The 25,211-nt window shown below is 43.7% G+C and overlaps 1 protein-coding gene across 7 annotated transcripts in view; it reads left to right on the top strand.

Annotated features, from left to right (window-relative positions):
• Nucleotides 1-25,211, top strand: part of MORC2 (MORC family CW-type zinc finger 2) — a 61,174-nt gene continuing 35,963 nt past the window's right edge. For 5 of the 7 annotated variants that reach the window (XM_068412750.1, XM_068412749.1, XM_068412752.1 and 2 more), the window contains exons 1-6: nt 1-113; nt 9,372-9,425; nt 10,965-10,999; nt 13,837-13,905; nt 22,237-22,327; nt 23,938-24,046. In XM_068412750.1, the coding sequence (XP_068268851.1) occupies nt 46-113; nt 9,372-9,425; nt 10,965-10,999; nt 13,837-13,905; nt 22,237-22,327; nt 23,938-24,046 (426 nt within the window). In that variant the 5' untranslated portion in view covers nt 1-45. Of the gene's footprint in view, nt 114-9,371; nt 9,426-10,964; nt 11,000-13,836; nt 13,906-22,236; nt 22,332-23,154; nt 23,244-23,937; nt 24,047-25,211 lie in introns of those variants that run through there. The other 2 variants (XM_068412753.1, XM_068412754.1) reach the window with 2 other exon arrangements.

Here is a 25,211-nt window from a genome sequence, read left to right as displayed (position 1 = left end):
CGGGCGGGGAGGCTTTGATGCACGCGGAGCGCGGCCACCGCCGCCATGGCCCTGGCCAATTACAGCAGCCTGAACCGGGCCCAGCTCACCTTCGAGTACCTGCACACGAACTCGTGAGTACCGGGCTGCGCCGCGACGGGCCGTGGCCTCCGGGCAGGGCTGCGGCGGGGCGGTGCTGCGGCCCGTGCCTCCCGGGGCAGCCCTCGATGTGCCCGCGGCACCGGCCGCGCCGCCCCCCCGGGCCGCGGCGCCTGGGGCGGCAGGTAAGTATGGGTGCGCCCGGCCGGGGCCGCGCCGGCCCGGCGGGGCAGAGCTGTCCCCGCGGCGCCACCGGCCCGGGCGCCTCGTGGGCTGCTCCCGCCTCGCCTCGGCAGGGCTGTCGTCGTGCAGTGGGCGGGCCTGTGGTTTATAGAGCTCACAGGAGGAGGCGGGTGTAGCCTCTAGGCCGCCATACCCTTACAGCCCCAACTGGCTGTAAGGCAGGGCAAGGGGAAGGGCATGTGCTGGCCGTAGTAGTTGTCATCCCTCCATGGCATCTCATTTCATTGTGCCCCAAATATTTTGTGCACGTATATATTGAACAGGAATATGACATTCTTCTTCTGATCAGCTTTTTGAAGCAGCTCTGGCTTTTGAGTGTCAGTGATGAATCCTTCAAAATCTCCTGAGAAGAGACAAAATTCTTCTCTAAAATGGGTTACTTCTTAGTGCACATCTAGAAAATAGGAAGTACTGCCAGGAAATGGTGCTTAGCAGTGTTAAGCACCCATGTGAGACCTCCCTATTGCACATAAACCTTGTAGTGCCACGTACAGAAGAGTTTAAGGAAAGCTTGTGTCCAGGGTTTGGCTGGGGTAGAGTTAATTTTCATGAGAAGCTGGGAGGGGACACAACCAGGATAGCTGACCCGAACTAGCCAAGGGGATATTCGATACCATATGACGTCGTGCTCGGTATATAAACTGGGAGCATTGGCCAGGGGAAGGAGGGAGCACGGCTTGGAAATGGGCTGGGCATCAGGTTCTGGGTGGTGAGCAATTGCATTATGCATTGCTCGCTTCATATATTCTTTTTATTAGTAGTAGTATTATTTCTTCTCTCCTTGTGTTGTCCTATTAAACTGTCCTTATCTCCACCTGCGACTTTTACCTTTTTCTTCCGATTCTCCTCCCCATCCCACTGGGCTGGGGAGGGAGGAGTGAGTGGGTGGCCACATAGTGCTTAGTTGCCAGCTAGGCCTAAACCACGACAGTCCTTTTTGATGCACAGTGTGGAGCTCGAAGGGTTGAGGTAACGACAGATCTGACCAGAGCATGTTAAAACAAATTTGTTATACACATTTATTACATCAGTTAAATAGTCACTGGTCACAACGTTGGTTTATTTGTTCACATGGTAGTGTTACGTAAATCCTTATACGCACTATATATTCCTTGTGGTGACGTTTATCACCTCTTGGAGAGGGATCAGGGCTATCATTTTGCTGTACTGGGTAATATCAACTTATGATATGATTACATCACTGTTCATGAGGTTAAGCTGGTATTTGTATGCAGCATTGTTGTAATGCCAGTACCTTGGTTGCCTTCTCTTGGAATTTATTAGTAATGGCACCCAATCTATGGGGAAGACGGGGGGATACTTTCTCCCGCTCTTTCACCTCCCCTTTCTCCTTCAGGCTAATTACAACAGCTTTTGAGAATTTTGAATATCCCTGGGATGTTTAAGCCAGCATGCTCTTATTGTTATGTCTTCTGAATGTGTTTCAGGGTTACAAAAATTATTTTTAAGGTTACCACTGAGATCTGCCCCAAGGCTGGATAGTCATGGGTGGCATGGCATGTGGGAGAATATGGACAGGTACCTAGAGAACTTCTCACCTCCAATGGTTTGGAACTTCACTCCCGAACAACTACAGGACCCTGATGAAGTGATAGAATATTTGAAAAAAAAATGCTGTGGCTATTCCAAAGAGGCACAGCTTACTGCACTGTGCTGGGCTCTGGCCAGTATCTACCAAACACTGCTCGATATCATGCAGCACCTTCAAGGGGAAGGGAGAGAAAACAGACCAACAGGCACTGTGGCTACTCAAACCCTGGTGACAGGCACTGTGACTACTCAAACCCTGGCAACAGGCACTGCAGCTGAATCAGAGAACCAAACTCTGCTGGTATCAGTCGCCTCTGTATGGAAGAGTAAATACACAAAACAATCATTTCACTTAGTGAAGGATAAGGTAAATCAAGTTAGTTTGCAGATGTGAAAGCCATTCAGCTGGCTTTAGACATTGCTGATGGAGGAAAATGGCCAGTGCTCTGTCTCTATACTGGCTCATGGATGGTGGCAAATGCCCTGTGGGGGTGGTTGCAGCAATGGAAGCAGAGCAACTGGCAGCGCAGAGGCAAACACATATGGGCTGCCCCATTGTGGCAAGATATTGCTGCCCAGCTAGAGAATCTGGTTGTAAAAGTACATCACGTAGATGGCAACATACCTCAGATGAACGAACGATCATCAACCAGCAGGTGGATCAAGCTGCTGAGATTGAAGTGGCTCAGGTGGATTTGGACTGGCGTATAAGTTGAATTATTTTTAGCTCGGTGGGCCCATGACACCTCAGGCCATCAAGGAAGAGATGCAACCTGTAGATGGGCTTGTGACTGAGGGGTGGACTTGATCATGGGCACTATTGCACATGTTATCCGTGACTGTGAAACGTGCTGCAGTCAAGCAAGCCAAGCTTGTTAAAGCGTTTGTGGTGTGGAGGACGATGGCTCAAATATAAATATGGGGAGGCCTAGCAGATTGACTATGTCATATGCCCACAAATACGCCAAGGCAAACGCCATGTGCTTACAGTGGTGGAAGCAACCACCAGATGGGTGGAAACACATACCCTATGCCACTACCCAGAACGCTGTCCTGGGCCTTGAAAAGCAAGTCTTACGGTGACGTGGAACACCAGAATGAATTGAGTGAGACAATGGGACTCATTTCAAAAACAGCCTCATAGACACTTGGGCCAAAGAACATGGTATTGAGTGGTTATATCACATCTCCTATCATGCACCAGCCTCTGGGAAAATTGAACGATACAGTGGACTGCTAAAAACTACACTGAAAGCAATGGGTGGTTGGACCTTCAAACATTGGGATACATATTTAGCAAAAGCTACCTGGTTAGTTAACACTAGTGGATCTACCAGTCGAGCTGGCCCTGCACAATCAGAACTTTTACATACTGTAGAAGGGGATAAAGTCCCCGTAGTGCACATGAAGAATATGTTAGGGAAGACAGTCTGGATTAGTCCTGCCTCAGGCAAAGGCAACCCATGCGCAGGATTGCTTTAGCTGAAGAACCTGGGTGGACTTGGTGGGTGATGCAGAAGGATGGGGAAGTCCAATGCGTACCTCAAGGGGATTTGATATTAGGTGAGAATAGCCAGTGAATTAAATTGTATTATGTTAGTTGCTAAATAACCCTGCCACTGTATGTCATCGCTACTACACTTGCTATGTGCCATATCCATGCTGTTACTGTAAGAATCACACAAATCGATGAAGGATGGACTTTGATGAAACCGAGCAAAGTGCAGTGGTGATGGAACTAGAACTGGCTTCAGCAACTGGCACTCAGCAACTTCCTCGAGATCAGCATCTTCAATCCACAGACCATGGGCATGGGCTGCACCAAATACACCAGACGTGAGCTCTGGATGCAGCATGCAACAGTCCAACACCACACGTTACCTCTCCTGCCCTGAAAGACTCTTATGACAGATCGAGCCCCAGAGTCATGGAATAAATGTACTCAACAGACATGTTAGAAAGATGGCCCATAGACTAAGGGAATGATATCTGTGTGTGTATATATACATCAATGGAAAAGTGGTGGCGATTAATTGGGAAGTGTAGAATCTGGACATGACCTAGATGGTGTAGAATAAGGGGTGGATAATGTCCTGGGTTTGGCTGGAATAGAGTTAATTTTCATAAGCACCTGGGAAGGGACACAGCCAGGATAGTTGACCCGAACTAGCCAAGGGGATATTCGATACCATATGACGTCATGCTTGGTATATAAACTGGGAGCATTGGCCAGGGGAAGGAGGGAGCACGGCCCGGGAATGGGATGGGCATGAGGTGGTGAGCAGTTGCATTGTGCACCACTCACTTCGTATATTCTTTCATTAGTAGTATTGTTATTATGGTTTCTTCTCTTCTTTTGTTGTCCTATTAAACAGTCCTTATCTCCACCTGTGAGTTTTACCTTTTTCTTCCGATTCTCCTCCCCATCCCACCAGCATGGAGGGAGGAGTGAGTGAGTGGCCGCATGGTGCTTAATTGCTGGCTGGGCCTAAACCACAACAGCTTGTTCTGGCTGAACTGCCCTGGAAGAACATTGTGAACCACACTTGACATTTCTTCATTTCGATCAGCTGGTCACTGGTGTAAGATTGTCTTCTAGCGTTTTATGGAAGAGTTGACTCTTACTGTTACCATCAATAGAAGAAGAAATAAAGCGCAGGCTTATCTTTTTCTTTCCCTTTTCAACGTCTGAAGGCAAGCTCAGAGTGAAGGAGCGCAGCGGTCTGCAGCAGTCTAAAGACTTCTGATGCATGGAAATATGGGCGACTTGATTTCAAAGTAGATCTGACTGGTTTTGTTAGTAACACAAGATACGTCTGCAAGAGCGATAAGACAAATCTCACTTACATATGCCAAGAACATTATGATCCCTTTCTTTTCAGCATCAGGAAAGTAATGGGTTTTGCACAGGAGACGAAACCTAGTAACAGCCTAATGTCACCCTTGGGTCCATCTCCTGTGGCTTTACTCTCTGGCTTGGCTGGTAGCGGTTACATGTGAAGTGACGAGTCTGGTGCCTGAAGATGATGGATGATACTGAGTCATGTTCCTGGTGCTGTTGCCAATTGGTGAAATTCTCATGTGCAGCTGCAGAAAACAAACGTTTTTACGGATTAGAAGACTGTATGGCAGAGGTCTGTCAGCAGCTTGTGTTTGCCTGCAGAACACCAGAACTCTCGCCGTCTTTGTAAGAAGATAATGTCTGTGCTGCAGAAAAGGCTGATGTGTTGTTGCTGCCCTGAAATATCAAGCATTAAAGCTACTTCATGTTGCCACCATACTTTCTGTCCTGCTTATGCTGCTGGTCTACTTCTGGTGTGCTACATGTCTGCAATGCATAACTGCATTGCAAAATTATTAAGAGGAGCTGGAAGCTAATGCATATGAATAAGCCAAAGACAGAGCTTTTTGTCCATCATGAGTGAAGAGCATTTTGAGGTTATGGGGATCAGTGCATAAACCAAATGCTTCCCTAAGAATGGGAATGGAAACAATGGAAGTCATTTTTAAAAGCAAAAAAAACCCCAAAGCCAACCCATGACAAATGAACAACCACCCTGCTCCCCCAAGAAATAAATGAGGAAAAAAAACCAAACCAAAACCAACCCAAGAACTGCATAGGGCTTTTGATAATGAAGACTCTTGCCTTTTGGACTATTCTCTCTTGCTGAGGAAAACCATACTATCTCGGCCAAATTTCCTTTCAGTGCTAAAGATGTTCTCATAGTCATGGAGATAGAAGTTCTTTAAACTGCAGTTAAAAATCAACCATCCAGCTGTTGAGGTGTATAAGGAAGCCGTGACTTATTTTTTTTCTCCTTTTTCAAGACTTTCCTTAGGAAAAGTTTTAGTATGTCTAATGCAGAGTACTCAGTCTGAAGTGCTTTCAGAAGCAAGTTTATCTGGTCGCTGAACTTGAGGACTTGCAGCAGATCTTTTCAATAGCTTCTTAATGCTTCCATGTCTGATGGCAAATTTCACACCATATACCTGAATCACTTCAATTGCCATATTGTTTTAGTAAAAATACCACTGTGCTTTTCCAAGCTTTCCAAGTGCTTTTCTGATGAGTAGTTGAGTGGGGACAGACTTTTTAGTAGGGCCTGTAGCTATAGGACAAGGGGTAATGGTTTTAAACTAAAAAAGGGCAGATACAGACTAGATGTAAGGAAGAAATTTTTCACAATGAGGGTGGTGAAGCACTGGCACAGGTTGCCCAGAGAGGTGGTAGATGCCCCATTCCTGGAAACATTCAAGGTCAGGTTGGATGGGGCTCTGAGCAACCTGATCTAGTGGAAGATGTCCCTGCTCATGGCAGGGGGGTTGGACTAGATGACCTTTAAAGGTCCCTACCAACCCAAACCATTCTATGATTCTATGTGAAAGTTCTTTTAGTTCCTAGAATGAATACCGCTGTGCATAAGCATGTGAAAATTACCCGTGCATTGTTTTTATGACTTCCAAGAGCCATCTGCTTGCCTTCACACTGTTTTTTTTTAAAAATTAAATGCTGCTACTTTAAGATACTTCCAAAGCCATTCATTGAGGTCATCACAGTAACACCTGAGCCCAAACAACTTGTTTTTGCATATTTTGAATATTTGTAATGCAAAATTGAAGGAGTTCATTAAAAGTTGAACAGCTGAAATTGTCTTCTAACAGTAGGTAGGATTGAGTTTTTTTTCTGTAACTAGAATTGTCCCATTGAATACAGCTGGAGTGGAAGAAGGTCACTCTAATAGAAAGAGTTCAAAATGACTTGAGGAATACTAGTGATAACAGGCCAACAAGATCTCCCGACCCCGCCAAGCTCTCCCATTTCTTCTTGTGCATGTTTTCTGTTCTGACCTGAAACGGAGCACGGTACTGAGAGGATAGCTCTTGTTCCTGACGCAGATGCCAAACTTAAAACATTTTCCCAGATGTGGCCTCCTTCAGAACAAAAATAAAGTCTTATGTCTTTCATTAGTAGTTAGGTACTTGGCTGGCTATGCAGGATCTGGAGTCCTACTGGGTTCAAACGTGGGTGGTCCTCTAAGAACTACTCACAAAATAAGCTTTTCTTCCCTTGGGATGGTCATGTTCTACAGAGTTGTCTGACTTGACCTTTTGTAACCCAAATTTCAATAAATTGGCAGCATTGGGCTTCCCTGTTCTGTTCCCTGTCAAGCCTGCACTCCCGTATGGAGCTGTCTCGAATGAAAGTTGGAAGTTGTAGGGAGGGCCAAGCCAGTCTGCTTCCACCAAGATAAGCTGTTGCTGAGACTACAGGTTTTGATAACACTTCCCCGCCATCCCGTGTGTCATTTCATCAGTTGTATGACCAGTAATAATTGTATTTCAAGTGCTCTGATTAGAGGTTACTATTGCCTCTGATGATGCCCATCTAGCTCGTGCTTAAGTGTTTCCAGGTTATGTGCAAACTCTGATAGACTCCATTTTGTCAACAGCTTGCCTCAGCTTTTTTAAACTTACGTTGCAAGTAAAATTGGGAGGTGGGGGAAAATTGTCACCAGTTGATAATGGTGGATGTGAAGTATTTCAGGCACTTTTGACCGTGAGGCAAGACCATGGCTTTTGTTAAAGCTGAGTTGATTGAATCAGGCCAAAGCACTTCTTGTGACTTTAATTAGATATTGACAAGATAAGTCTAAGTATTGCGATTAATATACTGAATAGAAGATAATTATAGTGTATATAAATTTTTGTTAGTGATAAATAGCTGGAGTGGATTTCTCTTGCTTGTAGGAAGGTTTCACTTTGCCTGTGTCAGCACAAGAGGTTCCAGTTTTGGTAGATGTTCTAGTTGAGTACGGTGTCAGGCTATGTGGAAATCATGTTTTCTCTTGCCTCTCTTCTTAATCGTGCACAGCTACATTTTCAGCTCTTTTGTTCCAATATCTTTCTTTGGAAATCCGTATTTGTATCTTCTTTGCATCTTTTCCTTAGTTTGAAGCATTCTTTAAATTGTAGAGTGAAAGCTGCTAATGAAGCATAGTTACTAGTGCTAAAGCATCCATTTGCTTATGTTTTTTTCCTGACATGGGTTACTTCCTAAATAAAATTCTAGGATATTGATTTGTGGAGCAGAATAGGTGCTCGTAAACTCAAGGGAGCACTTGAAATCTGTGCACAGGAAATCGTGCTCAAAGGAAAGAATACCAGGTTTGAGCTTCTGTGGAAGCTTTCTGATTGGGAAGACAGTCTTCAAAACACCGTTGCCTTCTCTCTCTTGCCTCTGCGTGGGCAAATAGGAGCCTGCAGAGACGGAAATCTCTGTTCCCGTGGTTCTAGTGATAGCTTTGAAAGCTGATATGTTTTACCTGGAGCTGTGTTGGTGGGTTAGGTATCATGATATTGAAGACGGATATGAAAGTTCATTTGTGATTATTAGCGTCATGGACAGCTATATATTTTGTGTGTGGGAAGTACCTATGTATCTGTTCTTCGAAAGCTGAAAATAATGAATAAGTATCACTTTCTGTTTGATCACCTGTTGGCCTTTTTGTGTAGTAGTGAAAGCAGATTGTATGTAAGGAGTTTTCATGCAAACTAAAACATGTAGATTAAAACAGTTTCTGAGGACTCAGTCTTTTCATAGAGCATCCTAGATGAGCAACAAATTCCAGTAACTGTTTTTCCAGGTCTTGTAGCTGCTGTTACTATTAAGGTTGATGTGGCTCATCTACATTTGAAATAATTGTTAGATTTTGAAGATATGTCGCCAAGTTGGGTGTTCAGTGGAGATATTACAGTAATGTTTGCACACAGTGTATTGTAATGGTTTTATTAGCTGTTTAAGGTTTTCTCATCATGTATCTTCTTTCAAGGTTAAGGCACATAACTAATGGCTTTCAAATGAGTGGCAGTTAAGAGGCTGGAAACTAAACGTGGCTTTTGAGGTTGTGCTGAATGATTTTAGCTAGATGATTTTAGCGTTGAGTTTGGAAGGTGGCATGGTACAGTGGTGGCAGAAGACTGTCTTTCTCTGGATTAGGAGCAGTTGCAGCTATTGGAAGTATCCCAGGATCTGGAAGCTTCTTCCTGTCAGATATAACTTCTGCAAAGTGAATACATGCATGGGGGAGACAGACCTTACAGACTCATCTGTCTGTGTTTTACATATAGGCAGTGTTTAGTTGCCGTGAAGAGACCTGGCAATGTGGTGAATAATTATGGATTTATATGAATTGTTGACTGGTTCATAGGCTGGTTCATTAGGTCAATAATTTTCTCTGTTGTGTCTGTTTACCGTGCAATGTTTTTAGACCGTAGCAAATAGCAGTTTGTTGAGTCAGAGTCTCCATGGGGCAGCCTGTCTGCTGCGTGTCTGCCTCTAGACAGTAAAACGCTCATTTCTAGTCTGCCGTCAGCGGCAGGCGTGGGTATTGTACACATACAATTGGATTTGCTTAAAACGTGGTTGAGATTCTTGTTTATTTAAAGGTATCTCTTTTTAAGTGTCAGTGTAACCCTCGTGATTCTGTGTTTCGTTGCAGAACTACCCATGAGTTCTTGTTCGGTGCCCTTGCTGAACTTGTAGATAATGCCAGGTATGTACCTGAGACTGCCTAATTCCCAAGGTAAATTCGGTTAAGATTTAATCAACCTGTCTATTCATTGATCTTGAGCAATTTTCACTTCTAGTAGACTTCAGGAAAAATACAAAATAGAAGACTTTGCTGTAGTTTAGTAGGAATATTTCCCTTGGTCCTCTTATACCGCCACATCTACCCCCTAAAAAAAAAAAAAGTATTATTCCTGAAAAGGTAAATTTGAATGAATCATAGAACAATTCAGATTGGAGGGGAAATGGTTAGAAGACATGAGATGGATTTAAGGAAAAAATAAGTCTGCCTTTTTGTTTAAAGGAATTGGTAAAATAATAATTACTAGAGCTGGGACTCTTAAGATACTTCAATAATCCTTGACTTTTAGTGTCAAGCATGGTAATAGGATGAAAATTAAATCAGAAGCGGGATGTTGAAAAATAGAGCAAGAACAGTTAGAGCAATTGTGACACTTGAGAGGAGACTTGGTATTTGGATCGCAGGTTTTAGGCCACATTTCTCATGTTTGCATTCAGGAATCCGGGCTATAGCTGCATCCCAAGCCTTGCATACTATCCTTGAGCTTCACAAAATATTCTGATGTGGCATTATGGAAATATTTTGAGATCATTTTCTATCAAGTGTGAATTGCCACACTATGCAGTTTGGAATGTAAGGAGCTGAAACTGGAAGATTTCTGTGTAGGAAAAATTCTGTGTAGGGTATCAGCCTTGTGTGTGTGCACACTGTTACTGTTTTCACTTTTTCTACAACATAATCAAATGTAGCGTCTTTGGGATTAATGGGTGGTTTTCTCTTCAACCTCATGGTTCCTGCTCTGGCAAAAGAGAGCTTGGCCTTCTGGGAAGGAGGTAGCTGTATTTGGGTGGAGATACAAAGACAAAACAAAGTGACTTTGGGAAGTGGGGTTTTATTACAGCACTACAACTGCATTCTTCTGATCAGCAAACCAAGGGTATGTGATGGTCTTCATGAAAAAAAAAAAAAAGTTGATTTTGAGAAGAGAGCAGTAGTGCTGTCTGTGCTGCTTTTTCAAATACAGAGGAGGATGCACAGTGTATGAAGCGCTTTACTTAAATGATGTTGTTCTGACATGGTTTCCCATGACAGCCTTGAATGTATTTGGATGGAGTTTTATGCGGAGTTACTAAACTTTTCATAGGTAGTTTGACAGAGAAAATGTAGATATTGTTTGTTTCATACAGGAGGGAGCTCGGAAGTGTGTGTTTATTTGATATCCCCTGCCCCCCCCCCAGTGTGACTTATGTTAAAAAGCCAATGATAGTCACTGTAACTAGGTTTAGTTGTGTGACATGCAATGTCTTGTGCTGGAGTTTGGGTTCAAGTAGGCAAAAAGTAGAACAATATGTCTTTTAACTTGTCTATTAGTGCTGACTGTGGGGCCTGTGTGGACTTCTATCTGTGCAGCCAGTTAATTTTGGAAATTATTGCATGTGCCTGGATTTTGGCTTCATTTCTATTTTACATTTGAATACTGATTGTGTTTTTATTGCTTTGTAGAGATGCAGATGCCACGAGAATAGACATTTATACTGGTAAGTCACTCTTGCTGCTTCCTTGCAAGTCAGCAGTTAAGTCAGTAGTTAACTTGGATTTAGGCTGCAAATGTGTATTGTACCTGGTAGAATAAGAGTGAGGGTGTTTAGGCCCATTACTGTGTTCAGTTTTGGGCCCCTCACTACAACAAAGACATTGAAGTGCTGGAGCGCATCCAAAGAAGAGCAGTGAAGCTGGTGAAGGGTCTGGAGCACAAGTGTGGTGATGAGCAGCTGAGGGAACTGGGGGTGTTTAGCCTGAAGAAAAGGAGGCTCAGGGGAGACCATATCGCTCTGTATAACTGCCTGAAAGGAGGGTGTAGCGAGGCGGGGGTCGGTCTCTTTTCCCAAGTAACAAGTGACAGGACAAGAGGAAATGGCCTCAGGTTGCACCAGGGGAGGTTTAGATTGGATATCAGGAACAATTTCTTCACTGTGTGCTGGTTTTGGCAGTAAACCTGCTCCAACGTGGCCTTACCCATGGCTGCAGTCCCTGCAGAGGAGTACCTGCTCTGTTGTGGGCTTATCCATGGCCACACACTTTGAGGTGCTCCAGCATGACCTCATGCACAGCCACTTATGTTTCAAGGTGTACCTGCTGCAGCATGGATTTACCCACAGCCACAGATGATTTGAGATGTGCCTTTGCCAGCATGAACTTATCCTTGGGCCGCAGTCTCTTCAGAGGTATACCTGCTGCGGCACAGACATAACCACGGCCACAGATGCTTTGAGATATACCTGCTCTGGCATGGGCTTATCCATGGTCACAGACCATTCGGGGTTTCCTGCTCCTGCATGGACTCATCCACAGGTCACAGTCCCTTCGACTCGAGTTCACATTGGAGTTCCAGCCTGTCCAGTACAGCAGCACAGAAACAGCAGCAATGCCCTGGCCATCTGCCAGCCCAGGTGCATCGCCATTGCTGTTATCAAAATGTTCCCAGGCACAGCAGAGTAAGATGATCAGCAGTACAGCAATACAGCAAGCAGCGAAAGCAAAAAGCAGCCACTTGCAAGCACTAGACTCTAATTTACAGTAAGGCAAGCAAGTCCCTTGGCAAGCAGAGGAGCCTGCCGATTAACAGCTAAAAAGCAATAACAGCTATAAATTCGATCTAGCACAATGCAATCAAATCTGTCGTCAGGACCAAGAAGGACATGGACCTGTTGGAGCGAGTCCAGAGGAGGCCACGAAGATGATCAGAGCGCTGGAGCACCTCTGCTATGAAGACAGGCTGAGAGAGTTGGGGCTGTTCAGCCTGGAGAAGAGAAGGCTCCAGGGAGACCTTAGAGCTTCCAGCACCTTAGAGCTTAGAGCTTCCAGCACCTGAAGGGGCTACGGGAAAGCTGGAGAGGGGCTTTTTACAAGGGCATGGAGTGATAGGACGAGGGGGAATGGTTTTAAACTGAAAGAGGGGAGATTTAGGTTAGATCTTAGGAAGAAATTCTTTGCTGTGAGGGTGGTGAGACCCTGGCCCAGGTTGCCCAGAGAAGCTGTGGCTGCCCCCTCCCTGGCAGTGTTCAAGGGCAGGTTGGATGGGGCTTGGAGCAACCTGGTCTAGTGGAAGGTGTCCCTGCCTGTGGCAGGGAGGTTGGAACTACATGGTCTTTAAGGTCCCTTCCAACCCAAACCATTCTGTGATTCTGTGATGGTTATCTCAAACCCTTCGAGCCCCACGTTGGGCACCAAAAAAGACTGTCGTGGTGTAAGCCCAGTTGGCAACTAAGCCCCACGCAGCTGCTCGCCCTCCCCCGATGGGGTGGGGGAGAGAATTGGAAGAGTAAAAGTGAGAAAACTTGTGGATTGAGATAAAGACAGTTTAATAAGTAAAGCAAAAGCTGTGTGTACAAGCCAGGCAAAACACGGAATTCATTCACTGCTTCCCATCGGTGGGCGGGTGTTTAATCTCCAGGAAAGCTGGGCTCCATCACACCTGACAGTTACTTGGGACGATGAATGCCATAACGCCAAGTGTCCCCTCTTCCTTCTTCTTCCCCCAGCTTTATATGCTGAGCGTGATGTCATGGCATGGAATATTCCTTGGGCCAGTTGTGGTCAGTCGTCCCAGCTGTGTCCCCTCACAAATTCTTGTGCACCCCCAGCCTACTCACTGTTGGGGTGGTGGGAGGAGCAGAAAAGGCCTTGACTCTGTGTAAGCGCTGCTCAGCAATAACAAAAACGTCCCTGTGTTATCAACACTGTTCTCAGCACAAATCCAAAAGATAGCCCCATCCAAGCTACTATGAAGAAAATTAACTCTACCACAGCCGAAACCAGCACACACCAAAAGGGTTGTCATGCACTGGAACAGGCTGCACAGGGAAGTGGTTGAGTCATCATCCCTGGAGGTATTTAAAAGACATGTAGATGTGGTTTGGGGACATGGTTTAGTGTTGGACTTGGCAGTGTTAGATCTATGTTTGGACTTGATGATCTTAACTTATATAATTCTATGGTTCTATGATTCTGCTCTTTCTCCTGTACCCCAGTGTCTGTTGTCTTTCAAAAAGCAGTACCTTTACAAATAACTTGGGTAAGCCCTTAGATGAGCCTTCAGCTGAGGACAGGTAAAGTGAGTAGCTGTTTATACTGGATGCTTAAGAAACCCACTTTTACAATATACTCTTGTAGCGTACATTTACATACAGTTTAAAGTGCAGGAGAAGTTCTTAGTCATTCTGTAAGAAAAATCTGGTGCTCTTTCTTACAGCTTGGCCATGTTGGGGTTGTGAAAGTCCTGTTTATTGTGTTACTTCTGTCGTGAACACTGATTCCGTTTTATGGAGCTTTTAACTTTTGCTTGTGAGAGTACTGAATAACTCTTCTCTTGTAGAGCGTCGGGAAGACCTACGAGGTGGATTTATGCTGTGTTTTTTGGATGATGGAACGGGAATGGATTCAAGTAAGTGACAGGAAGTTAACACTTGGGTTTTTAAGCTGAGGTTTCATGTTATGGCTTAAGCTAAATTAACAGCTTGGTTCTGTTGAAAGGGTCATGTTCCATGCCTGAATACGTGTTCCTGCCTCTGCACTGGCTCTTTCACACTGTATCATATATCGAGCTGTTCACCTCTTCAGTTGCAGAAAAATAACCTGGCCAAAAGAAAAGTGTTTTGCTGCATTACAGAGTGGAGTCAGCCTGGTCTGTGGTTTTCCAGCACACCAAAGTTGGCCTTGGGGCTGGAGGGAGAATAGTGTAGCCAGAAAAGGGAATAAGTACAAACTTTAATGGGCATAACCCTTTTCCCCATTAGAGGCTGCCAAGCGGTTAATGTATCTCAGCTCTAATAAGAAAGTGTGCCATGGCAGAAATTGAAAGCTTAGCTTTGAAAGCATTTTGCCATTTTTTCATTATTGGCATTGTGATTGAGATCAATACTTGACAATATACAATTGTAGGAGCATGAGAAGAATGTAACCAATATATTTCTGCCTCGTCGTAAGAACTGATGTAAATTGATGTTGTATCTAGCAGGAGGAAAGCCTTCTTGCTTTGCTTTAGCATCAGTGAACAGCACTGTCAACCCACACCACCTTCATTGTGTCTTGAAGATGGATGGATCCTCCTGTGAGGAGCTCTCTACTGGAGAGAAAAGTTGGGCTAAATTGGAAGGTTTTGGAGAAGTGAGGGCGAGATGGGTAAATAAGCATCAACATTTTTGTTCTGATCCTTCATTACGTTAAAATCCTCTTGTGATATGGAGCATTTAGTTCTGTTTATTAACGCTTATAAAAATGCATTAGTCTTTGATATGCAGATTTGTGACCTACATGAAGGAATTTAGTTTGAACTCTGGATACCTTCTGTGTATTCTCTGTAATACAATTAAGGATGCTAAACAGGTCTTCTGAGAGTACTTTTCTGTCACCAATGGAATAGAAGGAAGCAATTAAGCCCCATCTGTAAAACAAGTTCAAAGACTTAACTGTGACCTTCTCACCAGCCTTTGGGTCAGGGAGAAATACAACCTTTTCTGCATGTCTTGAAAACTACATGTTTGTCTCTGGATCAAGAGCAGAAGGTGACAAATATCTGTTCTAGTGCCGCGGAGTCTAATAGCAGCTTTTATGCTGTTGTTGCTCCTGTATTGCTGATTTTGTGACAAAGTGGAATTTAAGTATTGGCTAAGTATTAAGTTGCTTCTTTTGACTGATCTTTCTGCTAAATCTGGAAGGATTTTATCCTGACTTTGTTAGTGTGAGATATTCTGTAAAGAAAATCGACAGGTACTGGGGTTGTAGTGGTATTTCACAGCCCTATGCATCATATACAGCAAATACCATATAATTTATGTCCTTTGACTGTCTTGATGCTTGCATCGAAGTGTGGTTCATTCTGTGTCTGAAAAAAAATATTTTTTAAAAATTTTATTTTAAATAGGCTGTGAAGATATCTTTGTCCCTTTCCAGGATATTGCTTTTCAGAATGTAAAATTGGTATGCAGCTTTGTTTAGCGCTTTCAAAAAAGCCCTTCATAATTTTCAGTAGTCTGACCCATATTGTTTTGAGGCAGAGTGTAGCTCTGGTGATCACATCTTCATAGCTTCAACGCTGGATGGTCATAATAAACTTGATAGGCATTTGAAAGTCACTTGACCAAGGGCAGCCAGGTAGAAATTTCATTTGCTGCACTGTTTGCCTGTCAACAGAGACAAAAGTCCCTGGGGAGAGTCTGTTATTCTAACTCCGTACATGGGCCGCTTTCTGTTTCTGTCCCTAGCTATAGGGGTCTGAGTTTTAATTTCTCATAATGCAAACGTACCAGTTTTAAAGACATCTTGAAGATCTCTGAAAGCTGATTTTAGGAGATGTCAGCAGAAGACCTTTTATTGGACTTTTCTGCCTTTTTGTTTTGAAAATAGTGTCAACATCCATACAGACTTTCCTTCAACAGAAATCATAGAGCTTGGGAGTGTTTTATTTTTCCGCATGATAATTTTAATTAGGGATTATTTTTATTGTACCTAAAGCTGATGTGTTAAAAAGAATAACTACGTGACTTGCCATGGTGCTGTTGGAGCCCACACTAGCATGTGATCTTCCTGAGTACATTGAAAGGACAGCTTAGAAGGCTGGGTGAGGCATCGTCTGGGAGGATGAGTAAATGAACCCAGGTATCTCTGGGTGCTTTCACACAGAGGGAAGAGTTGAACTGCTCAAGTGAACTGTTCCATTATCACGTTCTCTGTGTTACTTTGTCCTGTTGCTGTTCAGTCTCGTTGGTCTTATTCTGTGTTGGACAATTCTAGATTTGTCTGGCAAGCTGTAAAAACAGAGAAGGCTATAGTGAGGCAGTAGGCCAAATTTGAGTGCTCTTTCTGATGGCTTCTTGATTGTCAAGCCAGATGGCAGCTCCTCAGCTGAAATTAGTGGAAGGTATAAGTGATGATCGTTTCTAAAAACTAGGTGTGTTTGTTAAATGACTCCTACTACAGTTGCATTCAGAACCTGCTGCCTTGGCTCTCTTAATGATCACACTGGATTGTGTGGTCTGAAGATCAAAATACATTTGTACTCAAGCTGCAAACATCTTACGTTGTAGAATCATAAGTTATGAAAAGATCTGAGAATTCAGTGATGCCACAGTACAGATTTTTTCTAAAAAAGCATCGCATCCCACAAGGAGATATTAGGATAATAGTACTGATACAGAAGTTTGTTTTTTTCATAAGGGACTAAATAGGAGTCAATTAGAAAACCAAACAGTAGATCTCATGCAGAACATCTTAGGTCAGGATTTCCCATACTGTCAGTGGCATCACTACTGAGGATACTTAGACTTGAGAATTTTACCTACTGCTTGGGCTCTGAAGGTGCTGCATGAATTTAATGTATCAAAATGTAGGTTGAATGAGTCAATGAATCAACTTGTAGGTTGAAAAAGTATAACAACTAATTTAGGAAGTGATCTGTAATTGTATTCTTAAAAGACAGAAGAAAATAAGTCTTTAACATGCATTTTAGAATCATAGAACCATAGAACAGCCCAGACTGGGAGAGAGCTCAAAGGTCATCTGGCCCAACCTTTTGTGGGAAAGGGAGCCTAGATGAGATGATTTAGCACCCTGTCCTGACACGTCTTAAAAACCACCAGTGATGGGGACTCCACCACATCCCAGTGATTGATTGTTCTCACTCTGCAAAATTCCTTTCTTATTGTTAAGAGAGAAGCTGCTGCCCAACCATTCGCACACCATTCAAGGAGTCGCACACACACCACCCAAGACTTTAACTGCTTGGACCGGAGTCCTTTCACAGCAGGTAGCTCCAGTGAGCCAACGGATGCACCTTCAGCTCCTCACTCACACACACACTCACTCTCGAGTGCTTCCTCTTCTCTCAGGATCGAGCCTAGGTTTCCCATAGCAGAGTGTCAGGCATCAAATCTTATTTTAAAAAAAAGTAATTTGTTCAGATGGTGCAGCTGGAAAAAAACACTCGAGCTGGGTGCCTCTGGAGAGGGACCCTGAACAAAGAAATCCCCAGGCAATTATACCCTTACAATTTATGCGCCTGCCCCTCGTGCATTCTTCACGCGTGTTTGTGGACCAATGGTGATTTCTGGTCTGGGGTCCTCTAACACCTTACTGGATTCTTTCTCTGTCTCCATGCAGGCCGTTAACTGTTCTTATGTTGTCGAGTTGCAGCTTCTGCTGATGGTCGTAGCCTCCTTATCTTCTGGTTTGCACTTTTTGTGCGCCTGCTCGCTGGCAGAGCATAGGAAACTGAAAAGTCCTAGACTTAGGATAAGCACTGCTTAGCAACAACTAAAACATCAGTGTGTTATCAACATCATTCTCATACTAAATCCAACATAGCACTGTACCAGCTACTAGGAAGAAAATCTATCTACTAGGAAGAAAATCTAACAACTATCCCAGCCAAAAGCACATCTAGATGAAAGTTCACAGCTTGCAGCCTAAGGCTTCAGCAAATCTAGCTACTCGTGCTAAGTAAGTGATAAACAAGCGGTATACCAAATTGCATAACATTATATTATAACCCCTGTGTCCTAATGCTAAATGGTTGACTCTGAGTGATTCATTCTATTTAAAACTTACTGATTTAAGCTGAATGACTAATATTTCTTAACACTTATATTGAGATGAAACCTCTCCCAGTGCAACTTGTACCTGTTGCCCCTTGTCTTTCCTGTGTGGCTCATTGTGAAGAGAGAGCCTTCATCCTCTTTGTAGCTGCCCTTTTAGTATTGGAATACTGTGATGAGATTCCCCCTGAGCCTTTTCTTCTCCAGAAAGAAGAGACCTACCTCCTTCAGTCTTTTCTCATAGGGCAGGTTCTCCAGCCCTTTGATCGTCTTCTCCTTTGGACCCTGTCCAGTCTGTCTGCGTCTTTCTTGAATTGAGGAGACCAGAACTGGACCTAGTACTCCAGGTGCAGCCTGACACGCACCGAGTAGAGTGGGATGTAGCCCAGGATGCCATCTGCCTTCTTTGCTGAAGTAATGCACTGCTGACTCATGTTCAGGTTGTTGTCCACCAGGACCCCCAGATCCCTTTCAGCAAGGCTGCTCCCCAGCCACACAGATCCCAGCCTGTACTGGGCTCTTTGGTTATTTCATCCCTTCCCTTGAACTTCATGCAGGTCTTACATGCCCACTCTTCCAGTCTGTCCAGGTCTCTCTCTAAGATGGCTCTCCCTTCTGATGTGTCCAGCTCACCACCATCAGCAAACCTGGTGAGGGTGCTTTTGATCCCATCATCCAGATCCCTTATGAAGGTGTTGAACAGCGTGGGGCACAGCATCAATCCCTGGGGGACCCCATGTGTGACAAGCTGCTAGCCGGAGTAAAAACCATTAATGATCACCCTTTGAGCATGATCTGTGAGCCAATTCCCTACCCATCTTGCAGACTACCTGTCTGATCTGTGTCTTGCCAGTGTGTCCAGGAGAAGGCTGTGGGAAATAGTGTCTAGCACCTTACTGAAGCCCAGCTAAACATCCACTGCTCTCCCCATGTGGACAGAAAGTGCTGCCTTGTTGTAGAAGGTGACTGGGTCAGTCAGGCGTGACTTGCCTTTGGTAAATCCATGCTGGCTTATCCCAATCACCTGCTTCATTTGGCTTGTAATAGTTTTTAAGAGGACTCGTTCCATTGCTTTCCCAGGGATTGAAGTAAATATATCAGTTCTTGCTCCTTTAAACTATATTTTTGAAGTTTGGAAGCTCAAAAGTGCTTTTGTTTTACTGGATGCAGTTAATTAAGTATTAATGTCTTAGTTAGTTTAGTAGATCTTGTATTTTTAAAATCCTGTTTATCCAAGGCTCACAACGGTGAGGAACGATGTTTAAATGTAACTGGGATTCTAGCACTTATTTTAAAGTGTGTGTACACGCTTTTGTGTGTAGGCAGTGACACTCAGGGGACCACTCTCAGGGGAGTGGTCTACATATTTCTCAGGGGAAAATGTCCCTTTAACCTTGTAGCACATTGACGTTTCCTCTCAGGTTAACAGATTGTTGAAATAAATGGCAGGAACGTATATCAAACGGTGATGAAAGACCTCAGAGCTTCTCCCCTGTTCCCTTGTTCCGGGGAAAGCTTGACTGGAAGTAATCTTGGTTTAGGCTGATTTCCCCCAGGTAGTAAATTAGATACTTTGGCTCTAGGATATTTTTTGAGGGTGCTGGTGTGTCCACTGCAAGTACTCCACCTAATGCAAATATAGCACATGAATTTATGGAGAAGGCAGGAAGGATAATTTTCTGGGCTCAGACTGGGACCTTCTTTAGGGTGTTCTCAAGTGAAGAACTTGGAAATACAGAAGGACTCTTCTCAAAGGGTGAAGCCAGGTCTGACTTCAGTGGCTGCCTTGTGACCCATTGCAGGGGAGCGGGGAGGTACAGCTGTGACCCATGGCGGGGGAGCAGGGAGGCACGGCTGTGACCCATGGCGGGGGAGCAGGGAGGCACGGCTGTGACCCATGGCAGGGGAGCGGGGAGGTACGGCTGTGACCCATGGCGGGGGAGCGGGGAGGTACGGCTGTGACCCATGGCAGGGGAGCAGGCAGCTGCCTGCAGCGATGCCGATGGCGTGTTGTGTGTCAGCCAACATGGGTGCTGTACCAGCCTGTCTGTCGTTCAGGAGGATGCTCTGTTGCTGTCCTGGAGGACCAACAGTCAGGAACTAAACAGCTCCATCCCTCAGTTCTTCATCCCAGGCATCTGATGTTTCTTATTAAGAAACTTTTTTATCTGTGCCCTTGATTCCATTTCTTGGGCTCTGAAGATGAGTCTGCCATCTTGGGTGAATTCCTTTGGGTTGTTTTTTCTCTTGTCTGTTTGGCATAGATCACACCACCCCCCTTTTTGTTGCCAGGGAGCTTGTTTTTTATTTAAATCCAGTAACTCAGACATGACAAAATGAAAACAGTGTGACTAAAATAGCCTTAAGTGAAACTCCCTCCAGAGCCTTAACTCAAAAAAGCCAGAAAAAAATTCATTTGTACCTTAATTCTTGGGAGGAGGTAAAGATTAAATCACTCCCAAGGACAGCAAGCCTGGAGCAGAGATACTTCCTCGCTCCTGAGTAGTCCGCTCTGCTCAGCATCACCTTCAACCCTCTGCCCAGAAAGAAGAATCTTTATAGGGTGGTTTTGGACATCCAGTATTGATTGATAAACCATATGGTCACTTTTTCTGAGAAAGGAAATGCTTCAGACAATTACTTTTTTCTGTTTTTAGTCTTCTCAAAGTTTTCTTAAAAATAGTTGTTAATGTAATTTTTTATATAGCAAAAGGGTTCCAGTAGCCTTCTTTTCTTAGAATATCCCCTATCCCCTTTTCTGACCAGGCTTTAAAACTAACACAGTAATAGTAATAATAGTAACAATAATACCATCATCAGTATCCTTACCCAGATCTCCAAATACGAGATAATCTAATGTTTTCTTTATTTGGCTAGAAAATACTGTAGTAGGCTGAAGGAAAGGAAGAGGTACTCTTGTCCAGTCAAAAGCTGGTTTTGAAATAGTTGTGGGCCTCCATTATGAACATACTGAATTGAGGCAGTGAGGTGCTTGCGCAGTTGTCCTCCTGTATTTTCGCATTGTAATTTGTGGCTTTAAATCTGAATGTCATTTCAATGGAAAATGGCATTCTGACACCCAACTCAGTGATTTCGTGTTAGATCAACAGTGTTCATACTAAACTCCTTACTGTAAAAACTCACTGTCAGTACTCGGGGGCCTGGGTAAGTCTCCTGCGTGCTTAAATCCAGCTTGTCCATGGGCTCAGCCTCTGCATCACTGACTGGCGGGGTGAGCGATGTCCTCTGCTCCCTCACAGCTTGTGTACGCATTTGAGGGCTCTGATTGTTATTAGCCTTCCTGTTCAGGCACTTCGTGTTCCTTGTCTCTGGAATTGCATTTCACTTCTCCCAGTAAAATCTATGGTGAAACGATTGCTATCTCTTGGGGGAAGGGAGAGGAATTGTTCTGTCCTATGGATGATGTTAAAAGGCTTTATCCCTTGAACAATAGAAAGGCTTGAACTAAAAATGACAGACCCTCTCGGCTGCAAAGCCATCGTGTCCTTTCCTTTCATCCCGTGCTAGTAGAATACTTGATTAATTGCTGGGGTACTTGCCAGTGCTGCCTTTTCACCCCCAGCTGTCCTGCTGTCAGTACTCCAGTCACCTGCTAAGAAAATTAGCTTTTCTCTTACTAGCGCATTAATTAATCATAGTGTTCAGTTCAACGCCATGGAGAAAAAGTAATGTTTATCCCGAATTCAGGATGCTTTTTATAGTACTGACTTATGCTCTAATGCTAGTGGTTTCAAGGCTGTGGTGCCAGCAGTACACGCAGTACCACAGAGCTGCAGTGTCCCGTGATATGTTTTGGTTTATGAGCATGTTGATAACTGTGGTGGACACAACAGATCAGCTTGTGGACATTTTTGTGTAAAAAGAAATGTCTTTGTGCAGTTCGGATGGGGCACTGGGCTAGTCTGAAAATTAAAACTCTTTTTGTCAGCGTAATGGCATCTGTACAAAGCTTTTGATAACGTAAATGCCATCAAGCAATGTGTATCTTACAGGGCTATAGGGCAGAGCTTCAGGATAAGACTTTGACGTGGGCTCCTCGCCTCTTCCATGCTATAGTCTTTCTGTGCTACTGACCGTGGTGACTAAGTTTATCTAAAAGATGCGTGTGTGTGTGTGTCTGTATATTAAAATAAACTTTTTTTGTTTCCTGTCTCTTGTTCCAGATGAAGCTGCCAGTGTTATTCAATTCGGTAAATCAGCCAAGCGATCACCTGAGTCAACTCAAATTGGGCAGTATGGGAACGGCTTGAAATCGTAGGTATAACAAAAGCCAGCCTCCTGAGATGGCGGAGGTTAGAGTTGAGATAGTAAATGTATTTTTGCTTGGAGGTGTATATCTTTTTTCCTAGGGAAAAAAAAAAGACAAATGAAATCTAAAAGACAGATGAAATCTAAATAAAGATACGATGGTTTGGTAGATAGGAGCTCTGTGAACATCTGCTGTAGTTCTTCAGTGGCAGAGAAGTCTCTCCAAAGCTGATGACAGTGTTTTGCCATTATGTTTGCATGATGCAGAGGATACAGGTCAGAGCTGGGGAAAAAAATGACAGAGCAGGAAACAAAACCTTAATATGCCTGTGGCAGGCAGACAGTAAAGCTGAAGCAAAATAGTGCTGCAGCTTCTCACTAGGAAAGTTGTATGGTGCAAGGCAAATGGACTTAAACCTTCTCTTTTTTTCTTAAATCAACCAAATGCACAGAGAAGGAGGAGAAGGAGGAGAATGATGGAAGGAGTGAGAGGAGGAGTGGGATTAAGTGGCAGAGGAACAGAGGAGGAAAGGAAATCTTACTGGTTGGAGGAGATCTGCTAGGAAGGAGAATGGCATTTGCTAGGAAGGAGAATGGTGGTGAACTGATGTCTTCGGGAAAGTTAGAGGGCTTTTATGGCTTACTGTGATCGGCTGTTCTGCTTTATGCTGTTCCATGTGGCTTGATTATTTACATGCATCCTACTGGGGAAATCTGTGGGACTCTGTAAATATCTAGGGGGAAAGGAAAAAAGGGGATGTAAGGGATCTTGAGATACTATTGATCCAGCTGCAGTGCAGGACAGATCCCAGATCCTGCCTGTGCACTTCCAGGACAGATCTCTGTCCTGTTCTTAACCTTGAGCAAGAGACATACTATATTACAGCTGGGAAATGCAGACTGAAGCCTAAACATGTGAAAGGTGAGCTTTGGTATCGCATTAAGCCAATCTAAAGAGAACTGAACTGACAGAACACTAATCCTTCTTTTGATGCAGTGTTCATTTTTCTGTTAAGGTTTTTTGGATGAGTTGGGTAATAGGGTAAAAGAGAAGATGGAGAAGGCACTACTGGGGATAGAGAGTGGGGAGGAAGATGGAACTGTCCCTTTTTGTGACAGCTAGCTGCTGAGTTGCGTTAGCTGAAATGTCAGTGTGTTAGACATTAGAAAATAAATTGTCTGTCTCCCAGAAACTTGTCTGCTGCTGTTCATTCCATGTAGAGTGAAATGAAGTGTGCATTTGCTCCTCACTTATATTTCTGCTCATATATTTGAAGGTTATTGTCACATCTCACCTTAGTGATCTTTTTTAGATGTAAAAAACAAAGATTTTTTTTTTTTAAAACTTTCTACATGGTATGAGCCTGGAAAGCCACACTGTGCTTCTACACCTTTTAATTGTGACTATTGTTAAGTGTTTTGAAATGTTATGAAAATGTCCAGATTGAGATGCCTTTTGAAAGGAATGAGATGTTGCTGTTTAAGCTCTTCTTCTGCCTTACCTGTTTTTGGCATCTCATAATTGAACGTAACAGGAAGAAAACTCAGTGATGTGGTCTGCTTTCTAGACAGTGTTGTGTATCAGGTGTAACATGCAGGCTGAAATCTGTTTCCAGGGGTTCCATGCGGATTGGGAAGGATTTTATCCTGTTCACGAAGAAAGACAACACTATGACCTGCCTCCTCTTGTCACGGACGTTCCATGAGGAAGAAGGCATTGATGAGGTTTGCATGTACTTTGTTGTAATGAACTAATACAGTGAATGCTGTCTGATCCGCACTTCGCCATCTCTCAGAGGAGAGGAGTCTGTGTCAGTGTTGGTTGCCACTCTGATTGGATGAGTGTATGGTTTTCTTTTGGTGATACACTTGTAGGAATTCTGCAAAGTCATAAGAGATTTTTTCCTATTGGTTTTTATTCTGTCTGAGAGGTCTCTCTAAACTACAGCAAGTTTGAAGGGCTCATTTCAATCACTTAAAGTTGCTTACGCTGAGTTCAGGACATGCCCAGACTTCTTGCATTTTCCCTTTCTCACAAAATTTGAGTTTGAGATGTATTTAAATTTATTGCTCTGATTTGATTTTCTGTAGAGGACTAAAGGTGTGATTGAAGTTGCTACCAGCAGGTCATAAGCTCCAGACATGTCTCTTCTTTTGGATTTTTTTTTTTTAAATAAAAGATCAGTGTGGTTCTATCTATTGAAAACTTGTGTATCTTAAGAGATAATTCAGGCATTCTTAACATGTAAGTATTTTTGTGCTCAAGCACAAGTATTTTCCAGGCAAGGCTGATAATGAAGTTTTAAATTTGCACTGGAATAGTATCTAAGAAAGCATTTTCCATTGTGATAGTGGAGGGAGCTCTACAAAGAAGCTGTTGAGGGAGCAGTGCTTGCTAGTGCTCAGGTGATAGCTGGAGCAAGTTGGGAACAGTGATGTAGGTCCCACAGCGGCTCTGGAGCCAGAAATTTTGGCTTGACCTCAATTCCAAAGTGAGGATGGGATGCACTGTCCTTGATAGGCAGCAGCAGTCTATAATTCTCTCTGTGTTTTTGTTCTAAATGACAGAAAACACCTTACTAGAATCCTATAAAAATAATAAAGAGTGAGATCAGGATAAATATGAGTGACGGATATTTGAGTTCAAGAGAGAAGTTAAGCAAAGAGGTTGACATTTTTAAAGAAGCAAAGTTTGGGTGTTTTTTTAGTATTATAAAAGTGGTTACAAGAGGAGGGAAAAAAAGACATTGAGCATGTGAGTAGTCAGTACCGTACAGGGTACTTGAGAATGGTTCAGTCTGGGACTAGGTGTAGGAAGGCAACTCAGAGGCCGGCAAAGAGGGGTCCTTGAGCATTTGCAGATGTGTAAACCACTGAAAAGCTAGGAAGG

Source organism: Nyctibius grandis, chromosome 14 (assembly GCF_013368605.1).
Source record: "Nyctibius grandis isolate bNycGra1 chromosome 14, bNycGra1.pri, whole genome shotgun sequence".
In the NCBI taxonomy this organism is placed as follows: Eukaryota; Metazoa; Chordata; class Aves; order Nyctibiiformes; family Nyctibiidae; genus Nyctibius; species Nyctibius grandis.
The sequence above is the reverse complement of the archived record's forward strand: the minus strand, read 5'-3'. Positions and strand labels throughout refer to the sequence as shown.